At 37.3% G+C, this 13,129-nt stretch overlaps 1 protein-coding gene across 1 annotated transcript in view; it reads left to right on the plus strand.

Annotated features, from left to right (window-relative positions):
* Positions 1-13,129, plus strand: part of LOC103193959 (sarcolemma associated protein) — a 281,321-nt gene that overhangs the window by 160,429 nt on the left and 107,763 nt on the right. The window contains exon 2 of the mRNA XM_042780467.1: positions 2,574-2,727. Coding sequence (XP_042636401.1) covers positions 2,574-2,727 — 154 coding nt within the window. The remainder of the gene's footprint in view (positions 1-2,573; positions 2,728-13,129) is intronic.

Genomic DNA, 13,129 nt, shown 5'->3' on the forward strand with positions numbered 1-13,129 from the left:
TTCATATAGGTACCTAATATTTCAGCCTGTCCACCTATCTAACCACCCCTATACCCATGTTTGCCTTCCCTGAGCACGCCGTACTATATGTGCAAAAGGGTTCATATTTGTTGTCTGTACTTCCCACGTACCTCTCTATGTCTTTCTCTTCCTCAATGCCGCTATATTGATCACTCACATTTGGTACATTGCCCTTTTCTTCACCCAAATCAAAACTTATGTCTATCTATCTAACAATATTCCCTTCCCTCCCCTCCCACCCCTGGTAACCAACAAAGAAAATGACCTTCCATAGATAAGCGTTTCCTTCACTGTTAAAATAACGGACTAATACAATATTTGTCCTTTTGTGATTGACTTATTTCACTCAGCATAATGTGCTCCAAGTTCATCCACGTTTTGCGGTGTTTTGCAGATTCTACATTATTCTTTAGCATTGTGTAGTATTCCATTGTATGTATGTACCATAGTTTGGATATCCATTCCTCAGTTGATGGACACCTAGGTTGTTTCCATCTTTTGGCTATTGTAAATAGTGCTGCAATGAACATGAGTGTGCATATGTCTGTTCTTGTCATGGCTCTCACTTCTTTAGGATATATACCTAGTAATGGAAGAGCTGGGTCAAATGGTATTTCTAGTTCCAACTTTTGAAGGAATCGCCATACTGTTTTCCACAATGGTTGTACCATTTTACAGCCACACCAGCAGTGTATGAGAGTCCCAATCTCTCCACATCCTCACCAGCATTTGTTATTTTCTGTCTTGTTGAACTTTGCTACTAGTGCTGGAGCAAGATGGTACCTCATTGTTGTTTTTATATGCATCTCTCTAATAGCTAATGATAGTGAGCATTTCTTCATATGTTTGTTGGCCGCTTGAATATCCTCCTTGGTCAAGTGTCTATTCATGTCTTCTGCCCATTTTTTAATTGGATTGTTTGTCTTTTTGTTATTGAGGTGTTGGTGTAAGTAGGTTTTTTATGTCTTCTGCTACCCTTTCCCTTTTTGATGAGAGGAGATTACCCAAGTGAAGTTTGGGAGGCCAGGGAATAGTACTCTCATAGCTGATTACAGTATTTTCGTTTCTAGTGTCTCAAATATCTTTTATCACAAAGAATTATATTATTGAAGGTGTGTCGGTTTTATAGAGTATGTTAGCTGATAGCTATTAATCAGTGTTACCTAAAGCCCATTGCCCTTGTCTGTGGAATAAAGTACACTCTATTTGATTTAACCCAGACATCCTAGGAACAAAGTTATAAAAAGTCAGAGTGAGATGGGAAGGTAGAATTAGAATTTTGTTTAGCCGGCCTTTTTAAAAAAAAAAAAAAAAATACAATAATTTTATAGAGGTACAACAAGAAAATGACCCTTTTAAAAAAGTGTACAATTTCAGGGTTTTTATAGTCAAAGAGTTTTCCAACTATCACTTCTATCTAATTTTAGAATATTTTATCTTTTTTTTTTGGTTTAGAAAGAAACTTTGTACCCATTACCAGTCACTTCTTATTCCCTTCCTTCCCCAGCCCCTCACAACCATGAATGTACTTTTTGTCTATGAATTTTCCTATTCTGGATTTTGTATAAATGGAATCATACAATATGTAGTCTTTTGTGACTGACTCCTTTTACTTAGCATAGTATTTTGATTGTTCATCCATGTTGTAGCATGTTATCTATACCGTAGTCCTTTTTTATAATGGAAGGTTAAGCACTTGGTGGCTAACCAAAAATTGTGCTTCAAACTCACACAGCAGGCTGCGCATAAAGACTAAAATCAAACCAAAGTCACTGCCATTGAGTCAGTTCCACTCATAGCAACCTCCACTGGGTTTCCAAGACTATAAATCTTTATGGAAGCAGACTGCCTCATCTTTATCCCATGGAGCAAGCAGCTAGTGAGTTTGAATCACAGACCTTTTGGTTAGCAGCCAATTACCTTAACCACTACACCACCAGAGCTCTTGCATAAAGACTACAACCTAGGAAACCCAATAGGGCAGTTCCTCTCTTTCATAGAGGGTGACTGTGACACAGAATTGACTCGACAGCACCTAATGACAGCAACCACATTTTGTTTTTCGTTTCATCAACTGGTGGACATTTGGGTAGTTTCTACTTTTTGGCTATTATGACTAAATCTGCTGTGAACATTTGCAGACAGATTTTTTTTGTAGACGTACGTATTCATTACTCTTGGGTGTACACCTAGCTGTGGAATTGCTAGGTCATATGGTAACTCTGTGTTTGACATTTGCAGAAATTGATAAACTTTACCAAAGTAGCTATACCATTTTGTCTGCCCAGATTTTATGTCACCTGGGTTTACAGTTTTCACTTCATATATATCGAAGAAGAAGAAGAAGAAGAAGAAGAAAAAAAACATTGTCATCAAGTTGGAAGGAGAAGCTTAGCTGAAATGAGTGCTTTGAATTGTTGGGAAAGAAGCTCACCTGCAGTAGTTTGCAAACTTACAGTACTTTCTTTTCTTTTCTTTTTTTAAAGTAGGTTTGGAATTACTATTATTAATCTTTGGCTCAATTTATTTTTATTTATTTTTTTTTTTTGCAGTTTTATCTCCAAGACACTAAAAGTAGTAATGGTACCTTTATAAATAGCCAGAGATTGAGTCGAGGCTCTGAAGAAAGTCCACCATGTGAAATTCTTTCTGGCGATATTATTCAGTTTGGGGTAGATGTGACGGAGAACACACGGAAAGGTACGGGTATGGATCAATTTTCCTGTTACTTGTCTTTTTAAGTTTGTTTACTTTTTATTCTGATATTTAATGTTAGAAAACATTACATTCTCTTACATGCTTGTAAAAGCAATTTAAACACAGTGTTATATGTAGTGAAAAGTTAGAAGTCCTTCTTTTCCCTATTACTTCTTAAAATTTTAAATTTGGAAATGTTAGTAATTTCTGTTCTTCATCACATTATGAAAACATACAGCACTACTGTTTATCAGTTAGGAGGCAACTGGCTGTAGTGACAGCATATCCAACCAGTAGAAGCTAAAACTGTAAGAATAGTTATTGTTAACATAACATGAAGTCTTAGAGGTCAGTAGGTCCAGAGTTTGTTTATTTGGCTGCATGACATCACCAGAGATCCAAACTCTTACTGTCCTGTTCTTCCATCTTTAGCATGTTGACTTTCATCCTTTTGCCTGTTGCCTCATGGTCAAAGCATGATGGCTGCAGCCCAGACAAATCATTTTTTTCACACCAGTGTCTCATGATAGAAAGGTGAGGTGAGGACACAGTGCCTTTCTGTTTTTATGTTGAAAGGGCAGTGTTTTCCAGAATTCTCCCAACAGATTACTTTTTATGTCTCATCGAACCTCTCACATGGATAGGTCACATAGCTACTTCTCTCTACACAAGACTCTGACAAGTTATTTACCTGGGAAAAGGGTGATCATAGGTGATCCATGATTGGCATAAATCAGTTATGATTTATCGCTTCAAATTTTGTGTGCATTGTTGCCAGACACATTTAGAGTTCTTGTTAATAAGAAAGGAGGGTCCAAACAGTCAACAGTTACTTGAAAACAAAGATGAAAGGATAAAGGGGCAGGGAAACTAGATTAATGGAACAACCAGAGCAGAAATAATGAGAATGTTCATGCATTGTGGAGAATGTAACCAATATCACTGAAAAACTTATGTAGAAATTGTTGCATGGGAACCTAAACTGCTATTTAAACCATCACTGAAAGCACAATACAATTTTATTTTAAAATAAAGGAGAGGAAAAAGCTGTAGGGGTAAAGAGCTAACAGCATCTATTACAAGTATAAAATAAAGTTTTATGTCTCAGTTTTTCAAAACAAGTTTTTAGAAAATAAATATAGATTTATTTTTTACAATTCAGAAGCATCCTGCCTTTACCTGGTTCACTGTCTGCTTTACAATCATAAACTTATATGGCTGAATCATAAAATTAAATGGATAGGAACCTCAAGTGTGCAGTTCCACTGTATTAGTTTAATGTGGACAATGGAGCCATTTGGCAAGTTGCTCCTTTCATTTCTCCGAACACTCTCTGACTTGGTGATAAGCTAAGTCATCAGTCTCTGATATTTTGCACAGTAGAGTTTCGGGGTGGGGTTAGTGATGCTGGTTTGTGTGTGCGTATTTATGTTTATGCTTTTCACTCGTGTTACAGCTACAATATTATTTTTACTGGACTTGTTGGTCACCCCAGTTAGTGTTTGATATTTGAACTTAGATAGGGCTAAACTTTAAGAATTGCCATTTGTAATTATAAAAGATTAGGGGTTTTGTTGTTGTTGTTGTTTAAATTCCTCTTGTGTGCCCTCAAGAGGCCCAGCCTGTTCTTGCCTCAGGACTTTCCCTTTACTATTCCATTGGTCCATTGGTCTTAATTCTCTTCTTAGAAATTTCCTAATGGTTAATTCCTTCCCATAATTTAAGTCTCAATTGACAGAGGCTTTCCTTGACCAAACCAACCTGATGGCAGTGAGTTGTTTTTCTTTCCTTTTTTTTTCTTGACTACTTTTCTAACCATGTCTCTCCTCACCCTGCATTGTAGCCATAATCACATAATCCTGTTTTATTTTCCTCTTAGCTCAAATTAAGTACCTGACACCATCTTACTCATTTATTTACTGTTTATCTGGCCTTCTGGGTGGGAGAAAAGACCTGGCAATCTGCTCCCATAAAAATTACAGCCTAGAAAACTCTATGGGGCAGCTCTACTCTGTCCTATAGCCCTCTCTCCCCCCGAGTAAAAGTTCCATGAGTGAGAATCTAGGTTTTTTTTTTTTCCTTTACCCAAGTTAATATATATCTACCCTCTAGTTAGTGGTTCACTCCACCCCCACCCCATAACCATCAAAGAATATTTGTTTTTTGTGGAAACTCTTTACTCAACTTTTTATAATAGTGGCCTCACAGTACTTGTCCTTTTGTGAATCACTAACTTTGCTCAGCATAAGGGGATTTATGTTCATCCATGTTATGAGATGTTTCACATAAACACCAGAAGACAAAATAGATGACTGGGACCTCCTAAAAATTAGACACTGAAGTACATCAAAAAATTTCACCAAAAGAGTAAAAAGAGAACCCGCAGACTAGGGGGAAAAAAAATTGGCAATGACATATGGAGCAAAGGGCTAATCTCTAAAATTTATAGAAAACTTCAACACCTCAACATCAGACAAACAATCCAGTTAAAAAATGGGCAGAGGACATCAATAGACACTTCACCAAAGATATTCAGTCAGCTAACAAACACAGGAAGAAATGCTCATGCAAATTACCCATTAGAGAGATTCAAATCAAAATAACAATGAGATACCATCTCACCCCAGCTCTAATGTTGTTGTTGTTATTTGCCATTTAGTCAGCCCCGACTCATAGCAATCCCTCCTTGGGTTTGTGAGGCAGTATCACTACAGAAGTAGGGATGCCCAACCTTCCTTCCGAGGAGTGGCTGGTGGGTTTGAACCGCCAGCCTTCTGGGTAGCAGTCAAGTGCCTTAGGCACTATGCTACCAGTGAAGTTCAAACAAGCAGAAAACAACAAATGCTGATGAGAGTATAGAGAGACTGGAATCCCTATGCACTGCTGGTGGAACTGTGAAATGGAACAACCACTGTGGAAAACTATATAGTGCTTCCTTAAAATGCTGGAAATAGATTACGGTTTGATGAAAAATTTTGTCCATTCCTTTCTAAAGAGCTCAACTTGTATTTAAGCATACTTGGCGCAATTGTAGTATACACTTCTACCTCTACTGTTGCCATCAAACCTCCTCTTGTACCAAGTAATTCAGCAAACATTTATTGAGCCCCAGCTGTGAGTAACCCACAGAGAGGACAGAATTTGACTACACTGTCTCTCTTTTCTAGGAATACCTCTCTTCTTAGTTTGCATTCCCCAAAGAGAATTAATAAACCAAACCAAACCCACTGCCGTTGAGTCGGATCCGACTCATAGCTACCCCTCCTTGGGTTTCCGAGGCAGTGTCACTACGGAAGTAGATTGCCCAACCTGCCTTCTGAGGAGTGGCTGGTGGGTTTTAACCGCCAGCCTCCTGGTTAGCAGTCAAATGTCTTAAGCACTACGCCACCAGAGCTCCCAAGAGAATTAATAGGTGGTAATGGAGAAAAGAAATACATTTAGGAAATGCTAAATTAACCAAAGTTAAGCAGGATTTCTCAGAGCCTTTAATATGTTAACATATATACAAATTTCCAAGCCTCAGGTAATTATAGAAGGCAACCCTATCCAACCCCTTCCCACCCTTCTTCCCTGTTTAACTGTGATGGACAGTTTAAAAAGTGTTGTAGAAAGGATGACATTGAAATTCAGGGTTATTGTTACTACAGTATTATTTCAGCAATACTAGATTTTTATGGACTTACTTGAAAATTTATCTTTTATGCTAGCTTTAAGGAAACTAACGAAAAATTTCCCCATCATTTAAAATGTTTCTTTTGGTACTTGTTGGCTTCACGAAGTCTACTTAAGCATGCGTTCTTGGTATACAGCCATGCCATAAGCTGAGTACTAACTGTTAAAGCAGGCCCCAAAAAAGCTTTTGTTTTATAGCTAAATAGTACTGTGATAAGCTTTATACCATTTGGAAAATCATACTAAAATTAGGTCACACTACTGAATAATTCTTGGATCAAAGGAGAATTAGAATAAAAATTTTAAACTACGTAGAGAGGAGACTTTTATGCCAAAATACAGTAAAATCCTTTAGTCAGATAAAGATTTGTAATGTTAAATTCCTTCAGTAATAAAAAAGAAAGACAAACAGTGAAGGAACTTGACACTTATAAGAAATTAGAAAAAGAACAAGGGAAACAACAAAAGGAAACCTGGAAGAAGAAATAAAAAGCAGAAATTAATGAAACAAACAAAAAATGACCTCAAATGATGTTTCTTTAAAAAAAAAAAAAAAAAGCCTTGATTAGGTAAAAATTTAAAACAACAGCAAAACGAAAGAAAACAAGTTTTAAAAAACTAGGGGGAATGTAAAAGATGTTGTTGATAGCTGCCATCAAGTTGATTCCGACTCATAGCGACCCTCTGTACAACAGATTGAAGCACTGCCTGGTTCTTCGCTATCCTCAGCATCCTTGCTATGCTTGAGCTCTTCGTTGCAGCCACTATGTCAGTCCATTTTATTAAGGGTCTTCCCCTTTTTTACTAACCTTCTACTTTACCAAGCATGATATCCTTCTATAAGGACTTTCTTTCTGACGACATGACCAAAGTAGGTGAAACAAAGTCTTGCCATTCTCGCTATACATCTTTCAAGACAGATTTGTTCATTCTTCTGGCGTTCATGGTGTTTTCATTATTCTTTGCCAATACCAGAATTCAAGTGCATCAATCTGTATTCTTCCTTATTCATTATCCATCTTTCACATGGATATGAGGCTATCGAAAAGACATGGCTTGCATCAGGCACACCTTACTCTCTTCTAAGTAGCATCTTTGCTTATAAAAGATGAAGAATGAGAAAGGAGATAAACATACAGAATATATTAATAGAATTCTAAGAGATGGTGCAGTGCAATGGATCACTTTTATATGGTCCATGAACTTGTACCTTCCACCAAATAGGTGAAATCATGCAGATGAGGTCGTTGTGGCCCACTAAGGGGACTGGACAGCTTGCTGCTAATGCAGGGTATGCTTGTAGGGAATGTGACCATGCAAATACAGTGTGTAGAACCCTACCAAGTGAATTGGTCAGTTTTATCATCTCACTAGGCTTAAAATGAGACATACAATTGGCAGACAGAGGGTACCTGCCTACCACCAAGAAGAGACAGGAGTGGAACATATCCTTTGGAATGGGCTCCCTGTGCTGGGAACCTCCTAAACCCAGGAGACAGAGAGCTACAACACTGGAGACAGAGGTTGCACAGATGGCGAGAAGCAGTGGCAGAGAAACAACAGCAGTAGAGGCAGCTGAACCAACAGCTCATAGAGTGAGAAAGCTGAGTGCCTTGGGCAGGAGGCTTCCTGGTGAAATAGGGTGGCTCTGGGCACTTGTCAGTAGAGCTGAAGAGCTTTGTAACACTTGTCTGAGCAGGGCAGAGGCCAGGCCAGCCCAAGAGGCACTTAGGGGTTGAGGGCCAGGGAGAGGCTTACTCGTGAGCACAGCTGGGAAGTGGCTGACCTGTCTGAAAAACTGTGTTCTGACTTGTTTCTTATACTGAATTGTAACCTGTTACTTCCCTAATAAACCCCATAATCATTTGTATTGTCTGTGAGTTCTGTGTGGCCATTGCAGTGAGTTATCAAACCCATCAGAGAGGTAGAGAGTGCTGTGAGAGGGACTCCTGGTGTCAGCATTGGTAAAAAGGTTGGAGAGGGAGATATGTCTGACCTCTGCTTCATAGTAATCAGCCTTGGGCTGATGCTAATGATGATTTTTTCTCCACCCTGGGAAGTTAGAGTAGGTCGCATGGTTCTGCCATACCATTTTTACTGAAGGAGGTGGGAAAACTTAGAAAAGGAGGGTGTGAATGGGTGCAGAACTTGAATGTAATCAATGTCATTGAATTGTGCATGCAGAAATGTTGAATTGGTGTATGTTCTGCTATGTATATTCTTTAACAACAACAACACAGAAATTATTTTTTTAAAAAAGATTTCTAAGAGAGTATCTCATACTAACCTATGGCAAAATAAATAAATAAAGAGTAGATCAATATTTTCCTGACAAAATTATCCGAAAAAGAAGGAGAAAACTTGAACAAAACAATTTCCTTAAAAGAAACTAAAAGTTATGAGAGATCATCCATTGGAAAAGATACCAGGAACAAAGGGATTCACAGCTGAATTTGATCTTATTTTAAATAAGTGAGATAAATCTAATGTTATTTAAACATTTCCAAACATCAATAAAGTTAGAAAGCTCCCAAAATCCTTTAAAGAAGCCAGAGTATCATTAATACCAAAATCTGATAAAGATATATTCAAAAAAGAAATTTTCACTTTTGATATAAATTAAATACTCTAGATACAATGTTAGTAGATTAAATTCAGAAATGAAATTAGAGTAAACAACAAAGTATAGGGTTTATTGCAGGAGTGCAAAGATAATTCAGTATGAGGAAAGCTATCAACAAATTATACAAATCAAAGCCAAACACCAGGTAACTATATAACCAATAGATGTTGATGTTAGATCAAATTCAGGAGCTCCCCTAATTAAACTTCTACATAGATAGGGTGAAAAGAAAAAACAAGTAAATTTTAAATTCCAAGTGAAAAAGGATAAAACTAGGAAAAATACTATATGGCAGTGAAAATAAATGAACTAATTTGCATTTTACCAACAAAGATAAATCTCAAGCAAATTGCAAAATGATATGTATGGTATACATTTATATAAAGTATAAATGCATGGAAAACAGTGTGATATTTGAGTACTAATATGTTGTTATTAGGTGCTGTCTAGTTGGCTCTGACTCATAGCAACTCTATGTACAATAGAATGAAACACTGCCCAGTCCCATGCTGTCCTCACAATCTTTGCTATGCTTAAGGTCCATCATTGTAGCCAGTGTCAGTCCATGTCAGTGAGAGTCTATCCCTTCTTCACTGACCCTGTAATTTACAAGCATAATATCCTTCTCCAGGGAATGGTCCCTTCTGATAATGTGGCCAAAGTAGGTGAGACCAAGTCTGGCCGTTCTTGCTTCCAGGAGCGTTCTGGCTGCACTTTTTCCAGGACAGGTTTGTTCGTTCTTCTGGAAGTCCATGGTATTTTCAATATTCATTGCCAACACCACAATTAAAAGGCATCACCTATTCATCTGTCTTCCTTACTCATTGTCCAGCTTTCACATGCATATGAGGCAAAAGAAAACACCATGGCTTGAGTCAGGCACACACTTAGTCTTCAAAGTGACATCTTTGCTTCTTAATACTTCAAAGAGGTCTTTTGCAGCAGATTTTTCCAGTGCAGTATGATGTCTGATTTACTGACTGCTGCTTCCATAGGTATTAACTGTGGATCCAAGTAAAATGAAATCCTTGACAACTTCAACCCTTTCTCCATTTATAGTAATGTTGTTTATTGGCCCAATTGTGAGGATTTTTATTTTCTTCATGTTGAGATGTAATCCATACTGAAGACGGTAGTCTTTGATCTTCATCAGTAAGTAAGTGCTTCAAGTAATTTTCACTTTCAGCAAGCAAGATTGTGTCATCTGCATGTCGCATGTTGTTAATGGTTCTTTCTCTAATCCTGATGCCCCACTCTTCTTTGTATAGTCCAGCTTCTTGGATTATTTGCTCAACATACAGATTGAATCAGTATGGTGAAAGGATACAACTCTGACGTACATCCTTCCTAATTTTAAACTGTGCGGTTTCCCCCTGTTCTGTTTGAGCAACAGCCTCTTAGTCTATATACAGGTTCCTCATGAGCACAATTAAGTGTTCTAGAATTTCTATTCTTTGCAGTGTTGTCCATAATTTGCTATGATCTATATAGTCAGATGCCTTTGCATAGTCAAGAAAACACATGTAGGCATCTTTCTGATATTCTCTGCTTTCAGCTAAGATCCATCTGACATCAGCAATCATATCCCTCATTCCATGTTCTCTTCTGAATCTAGCTTGCATTTTTGTAAGTTCCCTGTCAATATAATGCTGCAAAATCGTTTTTGAATTGTCTTCAGCAGGATTTTACTTGCATGTGATATTAATGATATTGTTCGATAATTTCCACACTCTTTTGGATCACCTTTTTTTTGGAATAGGCACAAATATAGATCTTTTCCAGTCAGTTGGCTAGGTGGCTGTCTTCCAAATTTCTTAGCATAAATGAGTAAGCTCTTCCAAGGCTGCACTGGTTTGTTGAAACATCTCAACAGGTATTCCGTCAAATCCTGAAGTCTTGTTTTTGCCAATTTCTTCATTTCAGCTTGGACTTCTTTCATTATCATTGGTTTTTGATCATATGGTGCTTCCTGAAATAGTTAAACATCTGCCAATTCTTTTTGGTACAGTGACTATGCATTCCTTCCATCTTCTTTGATGCTTCCTGCATTATTCAATATTTTGCCCATAGAATCCTTCAGTATTGCAACTCAAGGCTTGAATTGTTTTCTTCAGTTCTTTCACTTTGAGAAATGTTGAGTGTGTTCTTCCCTTTTGGTTTTCTAACTCCAGGTTTTTGTACATTTCATTGTAATATTTTATTTGGTCTTCTCGAGCTGCCCTTTGAAATCTTCTGTTCAGTTCTTTTATTTCATCATTTTTTCCATTTGCTTAGCTCCTCCCTTCAAGAACAAGTTTCAGAGTGTCTTCTGACATGCCTTTTGGTCTTTCTTCCTTTGCTCTCTTTTTAATGACCGTTTGCTTTCTTCATGTACAATGTTCTTGATGTCATCCTACAGTACATCTGGTGTTCGATCATTGATGTGCCAAATCAGTTCTTCAGACAGTTTCTAAATTCAGGTGTAATATAATAAAGGTCATATATTGGCTCTTGTGGACTTATTTTAATTTCCTTTAGCCTCAACTTGAACTTGCATATGAGCAATTGATGATCTGTTTCACAGTCAGCTCTTGGCCTTGTTTTGACTGATGATATTGAGCTTCTCCATCATCTCTTTCCACAGATGTAGTTAATTTGATTTCTGTGTATTCCATCTGGCAAGGTCTTCATGTAAAGCCTCCGTTTATGTTGTTGAAAAGAAGTATTTGTAATGATTAAGTTTGATCTTGCAAAATTCTATCATGTGTTGTCCAGCATCATTTCTATCATCAAACCATATTTTCTAACTACTGATGATGATTCTTTGTTTCTATATTTCACATTTCAATCACCAGTAATTATCAGTATATCTTGATTGTGTGTTTGGTCAACTTCAGACTGCACAATTTGGTAAAAATTATCAGTTTCTTCATCTTTGGCTTAGTGGTTGGTACATAAATGTGAATAATAGTCATATTAACTGGTCTTCCTTTTAGGCATATGGGTATTATCCTGTCACTGACAGCATTATACTTAAAGATAGATCATGAATATATTTATAGTAAGGGTATAAAATTGTACATGTGGGTGATTTAAAAAATAATAATTTGTGGAAATCTAGAAAAAGATTTTTTTTGGATCAGTATACATAGTATTAAAAACCATGGAAACAATTTCATAATTATTCATTATGCAGCTATTAGAAAGGAATATATTAAGATTATTTGAACTGCAGGGATTTCTATAAGATGTATTGGAGTGAGGAAAAATTCAGTTTTATATACCATAATATCATTATTTTACATGAGTCTCACCAATGCCTATATGTGTGTGTATATATGTATATATGTGTGTATGTTTGTATATGAGCATATGAACATGGGGGAAAACATGGAAGGTTGCGTACTAGACCATTAATGTGAATTATCCAAGAATATGAGTGGCAGGGAGGAGTAGAGGAGAAGAATGGGCCAAGTTATAAAGGAGTGGATTCTAAACAACACATTACATTGTATATCACATTTATGTATTTATGTAAAATTATGTATGTGTATAAGAAAAAGGAGCTCTGGTAGTGTAGTGCCTAAGGCATTTGACTCCTAACCAGGAGATTGGTGGTTCTAAATCCACTAGCCACTCTGTGGAAGGAAGACTGGGCAAACTACTTCCATAAAGATTTACTGCCTTGGAAACCCCAAAGGGGTCACTGTGAGTCAGAATTGACTCGATGGCAGTGAGTTTGGTATTTTTACATATAAGAAGCTCCAATGGTGCAGTGGTTAAAGCATTGGGGTGCTAACCAAAAGGTCAGCTGTTTGAACCCACCAGCCACTCTGTGGTAGAAAAATTAAGCTTCTGTGAAGATTTTCAGCCTTGGAAATCCTATAAAGCAGTTCTACCGTGTTCTATAGGGTCACTATGAGTTGGAATAGACTTGATGGCAATGGATTTTATACATATATGCAAAAAGAAATTCTTAGGAGGTTCTGGCAAGATGGCGGACTAGGCAGAAAGACTGCACAGACCCTCTTCAACAAAGAAAAGGGAAATCAATTAACACAGACACAGAAGATAATCCTGGACCCCTGAGCCTTGAAGGGAAGGATATCGAGGTGGACTGAACCCCAACTAGCAGAA

The sequence above is a fragment of the Orycteropus afer genome, unplaced genomic scaffold (genome assembly GCF_000298275.1).
Source record: "Orycteropus afer afer isolate SDZICR_OR568_19922 unplaced genomic scaffold, OryAfe1.0 scaffold00041, whole genome shotgun sequence".
NCBI classification, from domain to species: Eukaryota; Metazoa; Chordata; class Mammalia; order Tubulidentata; family Orycteropodidae; genus Orycteropus; species Orycteropus afer.